The sequence below is a fragment of the Gambusia affinis genome, linkage group LG19 (assembly GCF_019740435.1).
Source record: "Gambusia affinis linkage group LG19, SWU_Gaff_1.0, whole genome shotgun sequence".
NCBI lineage: Eukaryota > Metazoa > Chordata > Actinopteri > Cyprinodontiformes > Poeciliidae > Gambusia > Gambusia affinis.
The window spans coordinates 8,938,979-8,956,299 of record NC_057886.1 but is presented as its reverse complement, the minus strand read 5'-3'; the positions used below and the strand labels follow the sequence as shown (position 1 = coordinate 8,956,299).

General features: G+C 37.4%; 2 protein-coding genes across 4 annotated transcripts; one reads left to right on the top strand and one right to left on the bottom strand.

Annotated features, from left to right (window-relative positions):
• The first annotated feature begins 1,154 nt into the window (after positions 1 to 1,154).
• Positions 1,155 to 2,424, top strand: rasd4 (rasd family member 4). Its single transcript, XM_044100875.1, has one exon. The coding sequence runs from the start codon at positions 1,249 to 1,251 to the stop codon at positions 1,873 to 1,875; it is 627 nt and encodes a 208-aa protein (XP_043956810.1). The 5' UTR covers positions 1,155 to 1,248; the 3' UTR covers positions 1,876 to 2,424.
• Positions 2,425 to 6,375: 3,951 nt separating this feature from the next.
• Positions 6,376 to 16,648, bottom strand: LOC122822307 (phosphoribosyl pyrophosphate synthase-associated protein 1). 3 transcript variants are annotated; one of them, XM_044100872.1, is made up of 11 exons: positions 16,190 to 16,615; positions 15,887 to 15,939; positions 14,866 to 14,932; positions 14,601 to 14,773; positions 14,402 to 14,517; positions 14,239 to 14,294; positions 13,972 to 14,117; positions 12,425 to 12,466; positions 9,832 to 9,902; positions 8,821 to 8,967; positions 6,376 to 8,186 (listed from the first exon to the last, which is right to left on the bottom strand). In XM_044100872.1, the coding sequence occupies exons 1-11, from the start codon at positions 16,270 to 16,272 to the stop codon at positions 8,028 to 8,030; spliced, it is 1,113 nt and encodes a 370-aa protein (XP_043956807.1). In that variant the 5' UTR covers positions 16,273 to 16,615; the 3' UTR covers positions 6,376 to 8,027. The 3 variants fall into 3 exon arrangements, with proteins under 3 accessions (XP_043956807.1, XP_043956809.1, XP_043956808.1); XM_044100874.1 differs by having other exon boundaries at positions 16,517 to 16,604; XM_044100873.1 differs by lacking the exon at positions 12,425 to 12,466 and having other exon boundaries at positions 16,190 to 16,648.
• Between the last annotated feature and the right edge of the window lie 673 nt (positions 16,649 to 17,321).

Sequence of the window (17,321 nt, the reverse complement as noted above, 5' to 3'; positions counted from 1 at the left end):
GTGTGTTGTTGTGATCTGGTAGCTGTGGTGTTGCTAAAGTCTCTGTGTAGGCAATGAATTTTCCACAGACCACTACTGGTTAAATCCTACAGGTCTGAACACTGCAGCCAAGTCCTCTGCAGACCAGATGGAGGGGAAGAAGAACCTGAGCCAGGGTGGGCCTATAAAACTGTGTCAAGTGGGCAGATTACAGAGGCAACCTGAAGAGACAGTAGAAGAAAGGTTGAGTCTTTCTCTGTGGATTAAGACTGAGATCCCTGTTGTTGATACAGGTGTCTTAAATATTGGAGAATGTTCCACCATGATGGGAAATATAAATGCACCCAGAGGTGGAGGCTTTACTCTATGAATACAGTCCATCAGCCCCCTCCTCTGGACTCAGACAAGCCATACAACACAGGTACAGCCATTACTGCTGAGGGCTGGACTTTGTGGTCCAGATGTTTGTTGACAAAGATAATCTAAAACGGTTTCTAACCTCAATAAGTAAAACGCTGAAGTTCTGGTTGAATGCCTGACTCTTGATTTCTGTGGTGACTTTTAGAGAGGACCTGCATGTCAAGGTCAGATGTGTAGGGCCACAATATGGAGATGGTGCAAGAACTACACAGGCGTGTTTGGGACCCAAAGCATATTTGATCAATTACTGAGAGTCCTGAAACACGCGCTACATTAGAAAAGAAAAACAGAGATCCCGACTGCAGTATGGTGAGAAGTTTTTACTAGCAGGTCATTCATTCTTCCCCAGAATGCCACATGCAATGATACACTTTTGAAAGGCAAGGTCTGTGCATCTGAGACAGTTTCAAAAACTATACATAAAAAATATTAGAAATTGATTTTTTTTCTACAGAAAAACAAAATTGCTCTTAATTGCGCTTGAAAGTATCTTTTGCAGTAAAAGAAAATTGTGTTTGTTGATAGAAACATTCAGAGATGTGTCCTGCATTCACCAATAACTCCCTGGTCATGTTTATCTTCTCTCTTTTCTTGAATTGTTTTCTGATTGGCTGCTGTAAACTCAAACTCTGTCCTTATCCTCATTGGCTGGGAGCCCAGTGGGCAGGTGATGAGTGTTAATAAATACAGCATGCAGTCAAAAGAGCGTGCATTCATACGCAAGCTTCTACTATCGACACGTCTCAGTTCTGTCAGCACATGTAAAAGTCTTTACCGGCACGCATTGGCTGCAGCAGAAACGTGGAAGGGATTTTTAGCTTTTGCAAGAGAAAAGAGAAAAACATTGTCATGTCTATTGAGACAAAAGACAAGGCTGAAGTGCGTCTGGTGTTTCTAGGAGCAGGGGGAGTGGGGAAGACAGCCCTCATCCAGCGGTTCCTCAAAGACACCTTTGAGCCGAAGCACCGGCGCACAGTGGAGGAGCTCCACAGGAAGGAGTGCGAAATGGGAGGAATTAAAGTCTCCATCAGCATTATGGACACCAGTGGGAGCTACTCCTTCCCTGCCATGCGCAAACTCTCCATCCAAAACAGTGATGCCTTTGCTCTAGTTTACGCCGTGGACGATCCAGACTCCCTTGAGGCGGTCAAGAGACTGCGAGAGGAGATCGTGGAAGTCAAGGAGAGCAAGCACACGCCAATTGTGGTGATCGGCAACAAGATAGACCGACTCAAAGAGCGGAGGGTGTCCAGCGAGGACGTACTGTCCACGGTGGAAGTGGACTGGAACCACATCTTCCTGGAGTCCTCGGCCAAGGACAACGTCAACGTGATGGAGGCCTTCATGGAGCTGCTGCAGCGGGCCAACCTGCCCACTCAGCTGAGTCCGGTGCTCTGCAAGAGACGACTAACGTTCCCCAAAGAAAGCAACAAGCGTGCTGCCATGAACAAAACCAACAGCTGCCTCCTTTCGTAGAGATGGACGGAAGCAGAGAAAACTGTGCAAACGAGACCAGAGGATTGATGCGGATGATAGAAAAACAAACCAAGAGACAATGTTTGACAAGATAATCAAATATTCCATTCTGCTCCCAGCTCCAATATACTCCTCCTAAAACAAACATGAACAGATGAAAACAAAGATAAAGACATAAAGACGGCATGAATGTTGTTGAACTTGACCGTACCTACCGCGAATGTCAGAGAATTTAACATAAAATTAAAAGGAAAAAAAATGTACATGTCGTGTTTAGTTTGTACTCAAAACTATTGATGTTTCAGCCAGTAACTGGGATCATCTGGTGGGGAGAGAAAATCTGTATCTGTTGAGAAATCAGTCAAAAGCAATAGTGCTTTTTATCTCTAAATGTGTTTTTTTTTTCTGTGCAGCTTATGTCAACATATGAAGAAAATATACTGTGCACTTTATATTTTTGAGAAGTCTTAGTGTTAGAAATACTTGTTTACTGAACCTTTTTGTTTGCAAATCCTTACAGAACTAAAATAAAGTGCATTTCTATTTTGCTGGGGGGGGGGGGGGGGGGGGGTTGGGAGGGAGAGAGAGTTCTGCTCAATTATAATTTTTTGCATACTTTCAGTGTTTTGTCTAAACCAGGAAAATCAAAAAATAGCTGTTATGTTGTCTGAGCTTCTATATTGTGCTTGTATTGTACATTCCTTATTGTGTATAATGCGAACTCTTCTTCCTACCCCATTTTGAGCATGATATGTTAACTGAAACAAAAAATCAGTATTTTCTCTTCTTTCTTATGCACTTCTTGTTACTGTGCACTATTTTATTTTTATATTTGTATCATGTTCGAATAAATTTCATTTCAATTCAAAAAAAGAAAAATAAAGTGTTCATCTTAGCAAGCAGTGTTGTGATTTTATAAGAAAAGGTTTCTCCTACCAAAAGAGACATGCTTTAATTCTTGCAAGCTTGTATTTCTGGTCTCCAACCAGTCCTGCAGAAAAAAATACAATAAGGATTATTAAACTTCTCATATTTTAGGACCTCAAGTGTTAAAGTTACTTTAATAGACATATTTGAACAGTCTTGCAAGCAAAACAAAAAGGAAAGGAATTAACCAACACCTGACATAAATCCACTTGTGAATATGTTGGATTTTAAAGTATGTGCTGACATTGATGTCTGTTGACTCTGTTCTTTCACGAGAGCAGTACTGGACTAACTGGATGAGTGAGTTCAAATAAACGTGCAGCAAACACTTGACTGTCCTGGTTTCATGTGCATCACCCAGTACGGTGTCACCAAAAGTTGAAATGATAGCAAGCAAATTCATTTAGAAAAGTGGAAAAAGTTAAGTCTAATGGACAGATCTCACAGGCAGCTTCATGACTTCTCCTTGGCACTATACCGCCCTCTGGTGGTGGACTGCAGCTTACAAAGTTTGCTCCGGTAGAGCGCAGAGCTTTAAAACTATGAATCACCTAATCGACAAATTACAAGCAACACTAATTCTGTTGTCCTGCATTTTTACACTTTTTTTATTTTTATTTTTTTCAAAAACTCTTGGCAAATATTTTACCATTATTCTGCCATGATTGTGTTGTATAACAACAGGACAAAAATAATTCATACTAATTTGAGCTTTTTCACATTTTGTTAGTTTATAAAAACTAACTTCCGTGTATTTGATTGTAATTTTATTGGATAAAACCACACAAAGTAGCAATTGTGAGGTGAAAGAAGCAGATTACTACCATTTTACTGTGACCCAAATCTACCCAGACATGCCCACCTGCATTTACGAACAGGCTGAGCAAGCAGAGCATTTATCAGAGAACCAGCCTGAGAAATGTTTATAACTCTGGAGGTACTGCAGGTCACACACTGTGACACACCACAAACCCCGAAGAGTGGAATGATGAAACCCTGATAAACACCTACAAAGCATAGCTAAAAAAAACAACCTTTCACCTAATCTAGTTTGTTGGGGAAAATAACACTGCCTGTCAACTTGAGCACAGCTTCCCCATGGTGTGCCTGGATCTTGCTAAAAGGGGAAGCCTATTTCTCAGCAGTGACGGGGGAGCTGGTTACGGCTGATGAAAACATGGAGGCAGGACCTGCAAAAACATTAGAATGTTGCAAAATCCTGACACTAGCGCAGACTCTAAAGCACTTTACGCCCCTTTCAGGAAGAGCAAGGTGCTACTTGTGGATGTTCAGTGTGCAGCACAAGATTGTATTAACTACACTCACTGTGATGGAACCAAAAAGGGTGAACTTTTTGTATTTTGGCTCAGCTTTTGGAGAAACTAACATGTGAGGTTTTGTTTATCTTATGTAAAGAGCGATGGGCCAAATGATACATAATATATCCAGAGTTGGGTATTAATTAGTTGCATTTACGTGGCAAATTTTTTGGGCAATAAGAGTATATTTAGGAGTATTTTTGCTGTGGTCTACTTCTTTTACTTTTACTATTAAGTATCACTAATCTTGCTTGAGTAAAATTTCTGGCTACTCGGCCGACTGTGAACAACTTCACCAAATCAAGATAATATGAGCTTTAACCTAAAATTCACCAGATGCACCGCTGCAGTTTTTGTTAAAGTTTCACAAGTTTTATATTGAAAGAAACTGATTTGGATTTTTTATTTTTTTTTTGCCCGATTTTGTTTTGTGCTTACGTTATTCATATGAAATATTTTCATTTTGATATTTAAAATACCAAAATAGCCATGTAACTTTATTTCGATCCATAAGATAATGTTATTTTTAAATATTAAATGATTGAGGTTTTGATCAGTTACTGTGTTCCTGAGCAGACTTTTTCCTAAATACTTTGTTATTCTTGAGTTATTTCTTGGACGACTACCTTTTACTTTTAATTGAGTAAAAATATGTTATAAGAAGTAGAGCTACTCTTGAGTTCAATTTTTGGGTACTCTGCCCATCTCTGAATACATCAGCTCCACACTTATTCAACATAAGTATTTTTTATTTTTTTATTTTCTATGTCTTTGAAGACCTGACCTATTCAGAAGATTCAACCTCATGATAAAGTTCTATTGTATTTTCAGCTGACAATTTTATGTCCTCATAAAGTCCTTCACAGTGTTAAAGTTTCCACTCTGTCAAAAACTCCAGTGTGCTTCCTCTTTCTAAAAGCTAACAGCCAAGGTGAATTGTTTCGCCCGTATGAAACGAGGAAGCGACCTGTAACAATCAAACGTTTGCTTCCTCTTTGTGCTCCTTAACCTCACAGCTGCCCCTCTCTTTGTTGCTACTTTATTGGAGACACACTGGCAGACCCTTTCCTTGTAGAGCCCAGGTGCGCTTCAAATTTTCATGAAGGCCACGAAGCTTCTTGTAGATGGACGTGCTACCGCTGTGCCGTTTAAATTCTTAAAAGGTCCGCTCCTGGACTTGGTCCAAGCTCCTCAGAGCTGCCTAGTTACCTGAGAAGTTTGGAGCAAGTACAGGATCTCTGACCTTGTCTGCATCAAATGTTTTCAGTGTCATTTCAAAAGTTCTGCCTCCAGGAGTTTGAGGTGAGTTTGGCACTTAATGTTCATCATTCAATGTTTTCTTATTTGTAAATTGTCTTTTCTTTTTCAATAGCATCATTGGATGGATAGAGATTTGATTTAGCATTCCGTGAAGATTTGTTTTTGTCATTTTAATCAAGTCAAATTAATAGATTGATTCTTAGCTACCTATTCTAAATGTGTTACTAAAATTACACCATTAACAGTATAATCAGCAGCAATAGTTTGGTTGATTACATTTTTGATAAGTTATAAGTCTTGGCCTGCTTTATTAAATTGTTTAGGATCATTGTGTTGCCTAAACACCAAAGTGTGTCAAAGTTTCAACCAGTTATCTACTGATATGCGGTTACATGCAAAGTACAAGTATCGTCGGCAGTAAAAAAAACCCTCAGCATGATGCCACCACCTCCATGTTTACTGGTGGAAGAGATTATTTTTTGCTTAATAGTAGAGCTGAGTGGTGTTGGTTCCTAAGTTAATCTTTAATGTCCAAGATAATCTTGTGTAATGACTGTTTGGGTCAAACTAGTCGACAGTAGGATAATCATCAAAACCGGTTCCGAAATATGTTAATAAATCAGCACAATTTTACATTTCTGGAAGGTCCCCAACCTTAACACTTATAAAGGTTTGCAAACACATCCATACCAGGAAATCAACCAATCTGAATCGAATTTTAACAGTTCCATGAATAAAAGTGTCCAAATAAGTCAAAGTGAAACCAGAATTTCTGTGTTGAAACGCAGCTTAGTAAGGGACAATTTAAACAAATATTCAGTGATCATGGATGTCTAACACATCTGACAATGTGTTGAGAGAAAATCCACTGCAAATGTTTCTCACTAATTTATTTCTTGGTAGAATTGTAATTGGGAAAATAGTTTTCATAAATATAGAAAAATGCACTATGAGTGCATTTAAACTGAAAATAACTACACGAAAGGAGCCAGAGAAAGAGGCAGCTATTTTATTTTCATCTACATTTACAAAGTCAGACAGGAGGCTAAAGAGAGGAAACCTGGGACCTTAAGTGCAGGCGAGACGTTACCAAATGCATTCAAGACAGATGCAGTCAGAGCTTAAATGGGAGTGTCAGTTCATAGGTTCATGCCAACACAAAAACCAGCTTAACATTTTCAAATCTCTTTCTATTAATATTTTAAGAAAATAAAAAAACAAAAAAACAATCTAGTCTTTTTTTTTTTTGAACCAAAGCACATTGCCAAGTCACACTGCTGCTGCTGCGTGGAAGACATTTTCACCAAATGCTATTATTTTATTCAAACACGTGCAGCAGGTAATGTACACAGCCTGAAAAACTCAGGAACAAATAAATGTGCATTGGCGTCTAAAGTATATTCCCTGAGCAAAAAGTAAGCTAAGCGAAACAGGCCTCCAGCATCTAAAATCCACTTCTTCTTTTTTTTTTTTTTTTTGCCTAAATTCACTGCATTTCTGAAATGAATGTGGCTCCATCCTAAAACATAGAAACCAGTAGAATATAATCAAAAAAAGAATGGATCACAGGGCACATTTTCACAAATTTTTTTTTTACTTGTATAGTACTAGATTTAACTAATGCCGAGTGGAATAGGGAACAATCTTAAACATTCAATTCTGTACGTACAGCTGAGAGGAAGTGACCTGTGGGTTTCTATGCTGTGAGATAATGAGGTAACATAATGTGGAAAAATCCAAAAAAGCAGTCACTTAAAAAAGAAAAAAAGAATGGTGTGTCTGTTTGGTTTTCTTGCTAAAAGCAACATGCTCTGTTAAATTTAAAAGCAGCAGGCGGATGTCCTTCTATTCTCTGCAGATTAAGTTCAACATGAAAATATGAACTTTTGTAGTGAGAAAAACATAACCGGCATTTAAGTTAGGAGCAAGAAAAACTGAAAAAATTATTCACCAAAATTAAGATTATAAATCCATGGATATTTTGGGGGGGATTTACATGAAATTATGTGTATCTTGTTTTTTTTTTTTTATTATTTAATCAAAGTAAACACTACCCTCTTTGTTCCCCCATAAACAGATTTACCTTTGTGCAAACACTGATCTATGGAAGGCATGATACACACAGAAACCAGCCGCATTATCTGTCACTCAAATGCGTTTATGTCTTGCTGTATGGCTTCTTAGATTTTGGCACGGACTCCATTGACATTACGGAGGAGGCTGATGGGGCTGAAACGGGTGTCACACCTCGCTCATCTGACAAACACAGATTCCCATCCTGTCTTCAGTTTCACTGCTTCTAGGATGGCCACACCTTGTGGCTCCATTGAAATCTAACCGTACACAATGTTTCTGAACAGCTGCTAGCAACGACGCCACTTCATACAATCCCCGCCTTTCACTTCAAAACATCAAAATATGCTCTTTTAGAGGCGTGCTTGCCTTGGATTTGAAGGCTTTTCTTTTTCTTTTAGAAACGGAACAAAAAAACCAAACACACATTTCAGAAAGAAGACAAATTATTTGGTCGATTTTTGAGAAGTTCTTTAACTGAATCAGGATACATGTATGCATGTCATTCCAAAAACAACATGTGCAACAGCGTTTTGTTAGTAAAGGTGCAGAGGCGTCCGTCACTGACACTCCTTAGTCATCCACTGTAATATTGCGAAATAAGTAGGCCATAGATTCCCCGTTGTGGATGCGGCGGATGGCCTCGGCTAATATCATGCTGACGTCCACCGTCTTGATTTTTGGACACTGTAGCTTTTGCACCTCGTGGGGCACCGTGTTTGTCACAACCACCTGAATACACAAGAACAGATCATGTTCACTCGGTTTTTACAGCAGACTACATGCTCAATTGTAGTCTGCTGAAATATTTCAATTGCTGTCTCACAAATGTGATTGTGCCATAGCCTTGTTAGTGAACTATTTTGAAAATAATGTGTTAGTTTCTCACATTAAATGCCAATCAATTAACTTGATGTTTGCAGTTGGGAAATGACAAAATGTAAAAAGAAAAAAAACAAAAAACTTCTGTGAATAGTTAACTTGCGAGTCATTGTAAATACAGAGTACCAGGGAGATGTCTGATTAACAAGAAATGTTCCAATGTCACTGGAACTACTGTTTTCTGAACACCTGGCAGCTTTTAGGAACAGAAACTGACGGCTTATAAAAATGACAATGCTGAAAACAATAGCTCTTTGTTATAACAGAAGTGCGCAGAGTGACACGGTTCAGATCGAGTTCCCATTAAAAGGAAGTATGTTGCTCTACACTGTTCTCCTAAAGAACAAATGACGTCTAAAGAACCAAAGCCGAAGTTTGTTCTCATCTATCCTCTTTAGTTAAGCTCATGTACAACACATTTTAATAGAAGAAAAAAACAATCAAGGCGCACACATCTGAAAACCGCAAGCTTCTACATTCTCACCACATCAATAGCTGATTCCTCTATGAGACGAGGGGCATCTGCAGAAAGCAAACCATGGGTGGCCATGATGTAGATCCTATACGCCCCTCTCTCTTTCAGGATCTCTGCAGCAGCAACAAAGTCTCCTACATCATCTATAATGTCATCCTGAACAGAAAAACAACAGGCAATTCCAAATGTAGTCAAAATCTTTTTACTTGCACACTCAGTTAGAATCAACAGAAGGCAACCAATGACACCAAGGAAAAGGAAGGGGAGGAAAGAGGAGTCACTGTAGCAGCAAAAACAACAAGGGTGGCAGAAAAGAGACTTTAGAAAGGCACACACCACAGTCCGGATCACAACACAAATGGTCTTATCTTGTGATCTAACGTGCATGGAAAGGAAGCCGTCACAGCCAATACAGTCTTTCTTGGAAACAGTTAAAAACACAGATTCATCTACACATGCATGACATTTACAAGCTGGTTGTGAAAACTGTGACCTTTCAATTCTTTACAGTCAGTATTTTCTCTGCACCATAGCATATTGTGTATTAGCACAAACAGGTGACATAAAAACAACTTAAAAAAAAAAAGCACATAAAAATACCTTGAGGTTGCAGTAATTGGGAGCTCACATATGTTAGCATCTAAAGATGTACGTTGTATTGACATTAACATCAGTATTGGTTAATATTTGTCTTTTTTTTTTTTACATATTGGGATTGGTCTGATAAGCAAAACTGGGCTGGTGTTAACAGTTGGTGTTTTTTTCCATCCTGGGAGGATGCGGGACGGGTGGGAGCAGCACAGGATAATGGGAGTGTTTAAAGCAGAGAGGTAATTTAGGTGGTGTGGTCGCCTTTATACAATGTCAAAAATACAGTGAAATATATGCATTATATAGGATATTGTTACATACTGATTATCACCCAAAATGTTCCTATCTGTGCCTCCCTATTAACATCTACTCACATATTCAGAAATTCTAAGTGCAAAAGATTTTAATATTGCATCTGAAGAATCTTACCACTATTATGGCGATTCTTCCACCGACATCTCCAACTACAGTAATCGGAGGTTTCTCTTTGGCCATCATTACTAAAATGGAAAGAAAATCAGGTTACCTCATATTACTTAGTTAAGAGTAAATTTGGGGGGAATCAAAGATTAAATCTAAGTAGATTGGGTAAAATGGGTTGAGAAAAGGGTTTTTGAGCAATCTAGCTCTCCAATTTTTAGAGTTTTTTTTTTGTTTTGTTTTTTTAACGAAATTTGATTCCTAAAAATGTAAAGCTAAACTAAAATGACAATCAATTAATCAAAGTCATTGGTTCATGTACCCCCTGCCCTCCATTCTACCCCTCCTACCTTTTAGGAGATCAAGCTGGAAGGCTAGCCTAGTGCAAAGCATGCCATGCAAGGGTCAAATGACAAAAGGAGTTTCAGCCCAGGATACCCAATCCAAAAAAAAGAAAAATAAATGCCTCTATAGACACTCACCCGCACACACACACCTTCAGGCCCAGTCTATAGTAGCAGTCCTCAGACAGTCTAACACACACCAACAGTGGCAAGCACTGATGACAGATTCTTCACATACACTTGCCAATGCTCTGAACCGGTCAGTCAAATCTGAGCGCTGCCAGCGAAACAGCCTACATTTCCATGCACACCCCCCATTAGTCACATTTTAATACATTTTAAACAATCCATCTTTATGCTCCGCTTAGTTTGGCTTCATCAGCCACAATGAGTTGGCTCACCATTTTTAATACAGAATCTAAACATACACTTATGGCAACGTATGAACATCCTGGCTTGATCGGCGTTCATCTGCTGAATACACACATCCACAATGCTATCTACAGGTCCAGTCAGAAGTTTACATACGCTCATGCTTTACTGCAATTTGCTCCTCAACCATCCGCACGTTTCTGGCTGCATCCTTAAATAATTCGTCTCATCAGAAATAATGGAGATCATTAACATGGGATGGTTTTCCTGACAAATATGGCATCTTAAAGCAAAATTTAAATTCAATTTGGAGCTTTGAGAAGGTCGGGGTTTTTTTTCTTCGTTAAGCTCCTCTCAGTGAACTAAAGATTAGAGGATTATGTTTGAAAAAAAAAATAGAAATGTCAGTGTTGGGAACGCAAGTAAATAAAATGAAGTGTACAATTTAAAAAGTGCTTTAAGAAAAGTGCTCAAATATCCAGTCAGAATTATGCTAGAAGCTTGTTGAGACCTAAAAAATATATATACTTATAATGCAACTTGCTAAAAAGAGACATTTATATATGTAAACGTCTCTCGTAATACATAAATACATTCAGTGGGGGTGTACGTAACTTTGTAAAATGTTAACCCTATGTTCATTAAAGAAATTACTAAATACCTTCAAACTTGTGCAATCAATCATGTTTAAAAATGACTTAAGTTGTATGATGTAGAAAGCATTATTATGTTCGTATCAGTGATGAGTCCGTGTAAACATCCTGAACGGAGCTGTCCATATATAACTCATAGGCATCCAATTCTAGCTGCAAAATAAGGCATTAAAATTATTCATGGTTGATGTTTGAGGAAGAGTCTTAAAACAACTATTCATTTACTCTGAGATTTACCAAAAATCTTTACCAAAACTAACAAAATGCATAAAACCATTTCAATATACCGGTGTGCATGTAAATGCAGGGATTTTTAGGAAACAATCAACTGGTGAACAATCAGCAAGCCAAGCTGATTGTGAAGGAACAGTTTTAGAAAGCAAAGAAAGGAAAAGCATGCCTTGCAGAACAGTGAATTTCAATCAGCCCCTCAGTGTGAGAAAACCTGGAATCACTATGTACACCAAGAACAGCAGAATCCACATTGTGATTAAAATACAGTTTACCAAAATCCAACTGTGCTGCATCATGTAACAACCTGAAAAAAGTCTGGTTAGACTTTTACTGTTTTAAGAAAGGATTAATAAAATCTGCCAATACGCATCATTTGTTGACAGTTCTAGATTAAAGGCTGGAATCTGTCAACCATTACATTCCTACTGACTTTCTAATAACAGATCCTTAAAGCATGCTTCATTGTTTCCTTACATGCAATCATGACACAAGGTTAATCGGGTTAAAAGTGGTTTAAAAATGGCAGCATGTGTTGATTGGCAAGATGAGTCCAACGGAAAAGAAAAAAAAAAACAACAACAACAACAAAAATTTTAAAAACTGACGCAGTTCCGGTTTGATTTAAGGAAACTAAAATTAGAGCACCACAAAACAAAGAAAGTTTAAGCCATCTTGTAGAAGCAGCTGTCTGGAATCGTACGAAGGTGCAGTAAACATGGCGTCTGTTCAGTTCAAGACAAACGCGCCACACAAGCTGCTGCTGGGAGGAAAGTGGAGATCAAACGGCCAATTGGACAAAATAAAAACATTTCTAAAAATCAACAATGTCAGCTCTATTAGTTGGAGAGTCAATATTCCACCAACTCCCCCTCGTGAATCCAGACTGTATGTTTCTCAAGATGCAAAGACAAACCCATTTTTTTTCTACACATGCACAAATTGAAGTAGAATTTGAAGAGGAATCATTTCATGGTAATATAAATTAACTTTAAGTCGTACTTGGAAGCTCTATGCCAGGGAACGGAGCTTGTTGTTTGCCTGCTATTGTCGACAAATAAACACCACATTAACACAAATGCACAAGTATAACACATGATACACACTGTTTGCCAAGACTTAAAAAAAAACAACAACAAATAAATCTGGGTTGAAAGCCATTTAAAAAATAATATTAATAAAGCAGACTGACTGTAATGTCTAAAACAAAGTTTTTGTTTGTTAAAAAAAATGTATAAGTGGATTTTACAATCTCAAAGTTAAGCATGGGAACACAAAGAAGTACTGAGACTATTCAATCAGAGTCATTTGCCAATGACACACCTATTTGATTTTGGTTTTCCTTTGATGACACCCTAATGCATAATTATCAAATATGTGGCAGGAAACAAGCAAAGGAAATGTTTCTTTAAATATTTTGTTGTTTTGACCCACTAGGACCCAGCTGGATTATGGGACATCCAGGACTTCACCACAGCCTTCACATCTGGACAGATTGTCCCAATATGTATGATTTATACTAAAATCATACATATAGAAGATTTCTGCTTCTCCATCAGCAATTTCAGCCTTGCCTTAAAAGAACCCCAGGAGTTTTTCATCCATTTTGACATATACAGCTTTTAGCTCACCAATGAGCATGTCATTTATTTGCCTGGTGTGTGTATCGTTCAGGAGTAAAAGGCAAAAATAAGTGTTTTTCATTGTGAACTGATTACACCAAGGTTCTAAAACTTGGTTATTTTTTAATGACATATTGCAACCATTTTCTAACTGTATTCTAAACGTCCATAAGCTTGTGCACACACTTTTACTCCTCATTCTCATCACTGAATATAATGCCCAGCCTTCTCACTGAGATGTAACAAGTGCATTTGCATCCAAACTATAGACCTAGGGACCTCATACCCTCCTTCAGACCTTCATCAGCCAAGTTGTACACACAGTTTGGAGGTGTGTGCACTTTCGCAAAACACTGATTCTCACATGTAATACCGCACACTGTATTTTTAATATGCCACAGAAGATTACTCTGAGATCTGGCAGATTCTTCATTTCATAATATAATCTTATTCCAGTGTGAGTTGGGGGCCTTACTATCAGTAAATTGCTACAGATGCTTTGTGAGTAGAAGTAGGGTATCTGTGAGGTCATGCAATGACATAAACTCAATTACTTTGAGTATGAGTAATGATATGAGTGAGAAACAGCACAATCACCAGCTCAAAAGAGGTTAGCGCATGTAGAAGTTGTATTAGACTGTTAAATACCCTTTCAATGCAGACATTTCAACGTGTCACAGAAAGGTAAACAAGGCTGCATTAATGATGCTACATTCAATTTTGGTTCGTAATGTCTGTAGTAGTTTGTGGTCAAGAAAATACATTCTTCTAATCTAACAAGTCACAGCATGTGTTTAAATGGTAAAACTTTGGAAAACTGATGAATAAAAAGTCATGTAACTGCATGAAACAACAACATGGCACACATATTATTTGTGAAATTTAGGATAAAGTAAAGTTCTAAACGAAGAAAGACCGGGATCTCACTAGGCAGCTCCAGTCCTGTGTGCCCTGTGGCGTTGCGCACACATGGCGGGGAGTGTCTTCCATCGGCCATGTCCGACTCGGCACATTGGGCCTCGCCGTGGATCACAGCCAGACCCAGTCGGAGACGTTCTGCATAGGACTGAGCCCTGCAAAGACAGGAGACAACCTGTGAATACTTTCAATAGGTAAAAATAGATAAAAGGATAAACTAGGCCTCTACTGTGATTTCAATGTAAAATCAATGTAATGTTGACCAACATCTGATACCTTTTGGCTGCAGCAGGGGACTTTGCCACAATTATAGCATTTCTGTAATTAGGAATCTGTCCGAATAAAGGAAAGCAGGTGTTACCAATTCTTCCAAACTCTGTTTAATTCAATTATTGTTTCAATTAACGTCATAAGATGAAGACACAAACACAACAACCACCTCTTCTTGTATGTACTGAATCAAAAACGGGGAGGCTCGCAGATTATCCACCGGAAAGCTGAAAAAACCTTGGATCTCTTTCTGATGCAAGTCCATGGTGATGATATGTGTCAAGCCTTCAGAATGCACAAAAATAAAATGTTAATTAGAGAGGCTTTTTTTTTAATTATGCTGTTCAGTTTTGCTTTGAACCCTTTACCTGCTTTCGCCAACATTGAAGCTAACAGTTTACAAACTATGGAGCCCCTCTTCCTCATTTTGCACTGCTTGCTATAGGGGAAGTAAGGAATAACTCCAATGATGTTCTTCGCACAGGAAGTCTTAAGAGCATAGGCCATAATAAGGAGCTCCATGATGGCTGTGTTGACATCTCTGGTTTTAGAAAAGTAAAGAAGAGATAGTTAAAGATTTGGGTTGGAAAAAAATCCAGCTCTGATAAAAATGAACAAGTTTTCTGTACTCACCTTGGTATGGTTTGGATAATGAAGATGGTCTGTCCACGTACAGACTCTTTCACATCCACTCTTGTCTCTACATAAAGGGAGGAAAATGTCATTTTAGACAAACAGCAATTTTAGCCACAAGCTAAAATTGCTTGTAGCATAAACAAACACTATATAAATAATTAGTATTTTATGTTGGAACATTTGCTTATTGTAAATGAAGGTTCAATTTATCACATGAATTGAAATACTGACATTTTTAACTATAATTTCTTAAACTTTGAATCAACTTCAAAAGCCTGCATTTTATTTAGTTTTAATATACATAATCAGAGCATGTGATCGAGTAAAATACAAATTTATTCGGTGTCCTGCTCAGGACATGTAAAAAGTCTTCAAGTAAATTGAAGGTTCACTGTTGCGTGATAATGACAGGCTAAATAATTTATCTTAAAAAAATGGGCTAAAAAATCTAATTGTCTAGAAGATTAGATTAGATTATTATTCAAAAGAAAGACATTTATCTTAACTACTCTTCAAAATGGGAAATATATATATCTTTAGATATAAACATCTATAGATATATATAAACATGAAATTCAAGTAAGGTAAATGTTTGTGGATCTTTATAAGTCATAAGATAACTCCTTGTTTGGGAGGCATGAAAAAGAAAATATATTCTTTATAATCCTAAGGACGAACCATATGCAGAGATTTTTTTTCAAACCTTTGCATATGTTTTCATTGTATTTGAGGGGAAAAAAACTAGAGGTGGTCAAAGTAAGCAATGACCTGCAAAAACTGAAAAATAACATCTCATACCTATTTAAGTTTTGCAAATGAGCAAGACTTAAACAGTTTTTTAACTGTTTAAGTTAAAAAAAAATATTAACCTTAACTGTTTACAGTTAACAGTTTAGCTGTTAACTGTAATCCTTACAACCAACTTAAAGAGGGCAGGGAATAAATAAAATGTGCACAGATATAAATAAATCAGAAATCACTTACCTGAGTGGGGCATTTTCGATTTTATTTTTCTTACCTCTATTAGATTCCTGAAAGACGACAGATTTTCCCAGCTCAACACCCAACCTCCTGCAAAACAAAAGCATACCTTTGCATGGACTTTTCAAACAACTGTGTAATCTCAGGATTATGCTGAATTTCTAGCATTGTTCATTTATTCATGATTACAACATACTGTGAATGACAAATCACATGAACCTGCTCTGCCTCTTGTAATAGCCCTTTATTTGTGTCAATTAGCAGTTACACTCGAACACACCCAAGTATCTGAATACAAGTGAGTGTAGCTAAACATTAACTAGTGCTTTGGAGTACTCACTCTGTTATCTTCTTAGCTAACTCTGTGCAAGCAACGGAGGAGTTTGCAGAAAACACACGGTAGCCACTTTTAGCGACATTCATTTTGCAAGTTCAGTGTTTTTATGTCACAGAAAGTACAGTCGGTAACGCCACTTAATTTTAACCCAACAAAACAGAAACGTTTAGCTTTTTAAACAACGCTCTCGTCGGCTAGCTAACTGCCGCACACTAGCGTCTGCAGTATGTGAGCTAATTTATTCGAGAAAAAAAAAAGCTCGGTGTGGGACACAAACTTGACTAAATATAGAAAGGAAATAAATACAGTTACGTTAGCGTGTCTAATTACATGTATTACTCGCGAAAAGACAAATGATCCAGTCTATGCTCTATCAGGTTGCATGGTAACCTGACAGCGATCCACATTTGAGAACTACGGAGTGGTCACTGGGTCAATATTGCTGGCTACGCGTTGCGGTGTGTATGTAAACGACTGGACAGCATTTTGACTCAAAACCAGCGCTGTGTGAAGAACTAAAACTACAAGAATTTTACTTTTTTACATTTGATATTTATAATTTCACATTATTTCTGTACGACAGAGCAAATAAGATTAACAAATACCATCCACCTAATGTTTGTTTATCTTTATGTAAACATATGTAAAACACATATCTTTGGTGTGTTTTACATAAAGATATGTAAATCACATTAAAATCTGTGAATATTTCACTGGATTAATGCGATCCTTCATAAGTAAATTCTAAAACAAAAATAATGAATTCAAGTATTGAGTGAGGGAAAAAAATTGAGGCTCAAAGAGTGTTAGTTTTAACAACAAATTCGAATATAGTTTTATTCAGAGTCATTAAATATTAAGAGTCTTTTGATCTTCCAAAAAGGCTATAACTAACTTTAGCTAAAAATGACAAGTCATTTAACATTTTACTTATGAAATACAACTTTTAAAGCTTTTTAAATTGGATAATTACATTGAATTTCTTCAACAGAATGACACCGAAAGTATTAACATATATTTTAGATACTTTCAGTGTCATTAGGTTGTAAAATCACAAAGTGTAAGTGGACAAGGATGTCTTTTCTTAACTTGTGACGAAAGAAGTCTTTCTAGTAGGACAATAAATCAGTTCTAT

Bases quoted from the DNA above. Each gene is read 5' to 3' on its own strand.
- LOC122822307 (XM_044100872.1), bottom strand. From the start codon at position 16,272: ATGAATGTCGCTAAAAGTGGCTACCGTGTGTTTTCTGCAAACTCCTCC. The intron at 15,940-16,189 runs GTGAGTACTCCA...TTTGTTTTGCAG, and splicing joins TTAGCTAAGAAGATAACAGA to GAGGTTGGGTGTTGAGCTGG. The intron at 14,518-14,600 runs GTAAAGGGTTCA...TGCATTCTGAAG, and splicing joins TTCAATGTTGGCGAAAGCAG to GCTTGACACATATCATCACC.
- rasd4 (XM_044100875.1), top strand. From the start codon at position 1,249: ATGTCTATTGAGACAAAAGACAAGGCTGAAGTGCGTCTGGTGTTTCTA.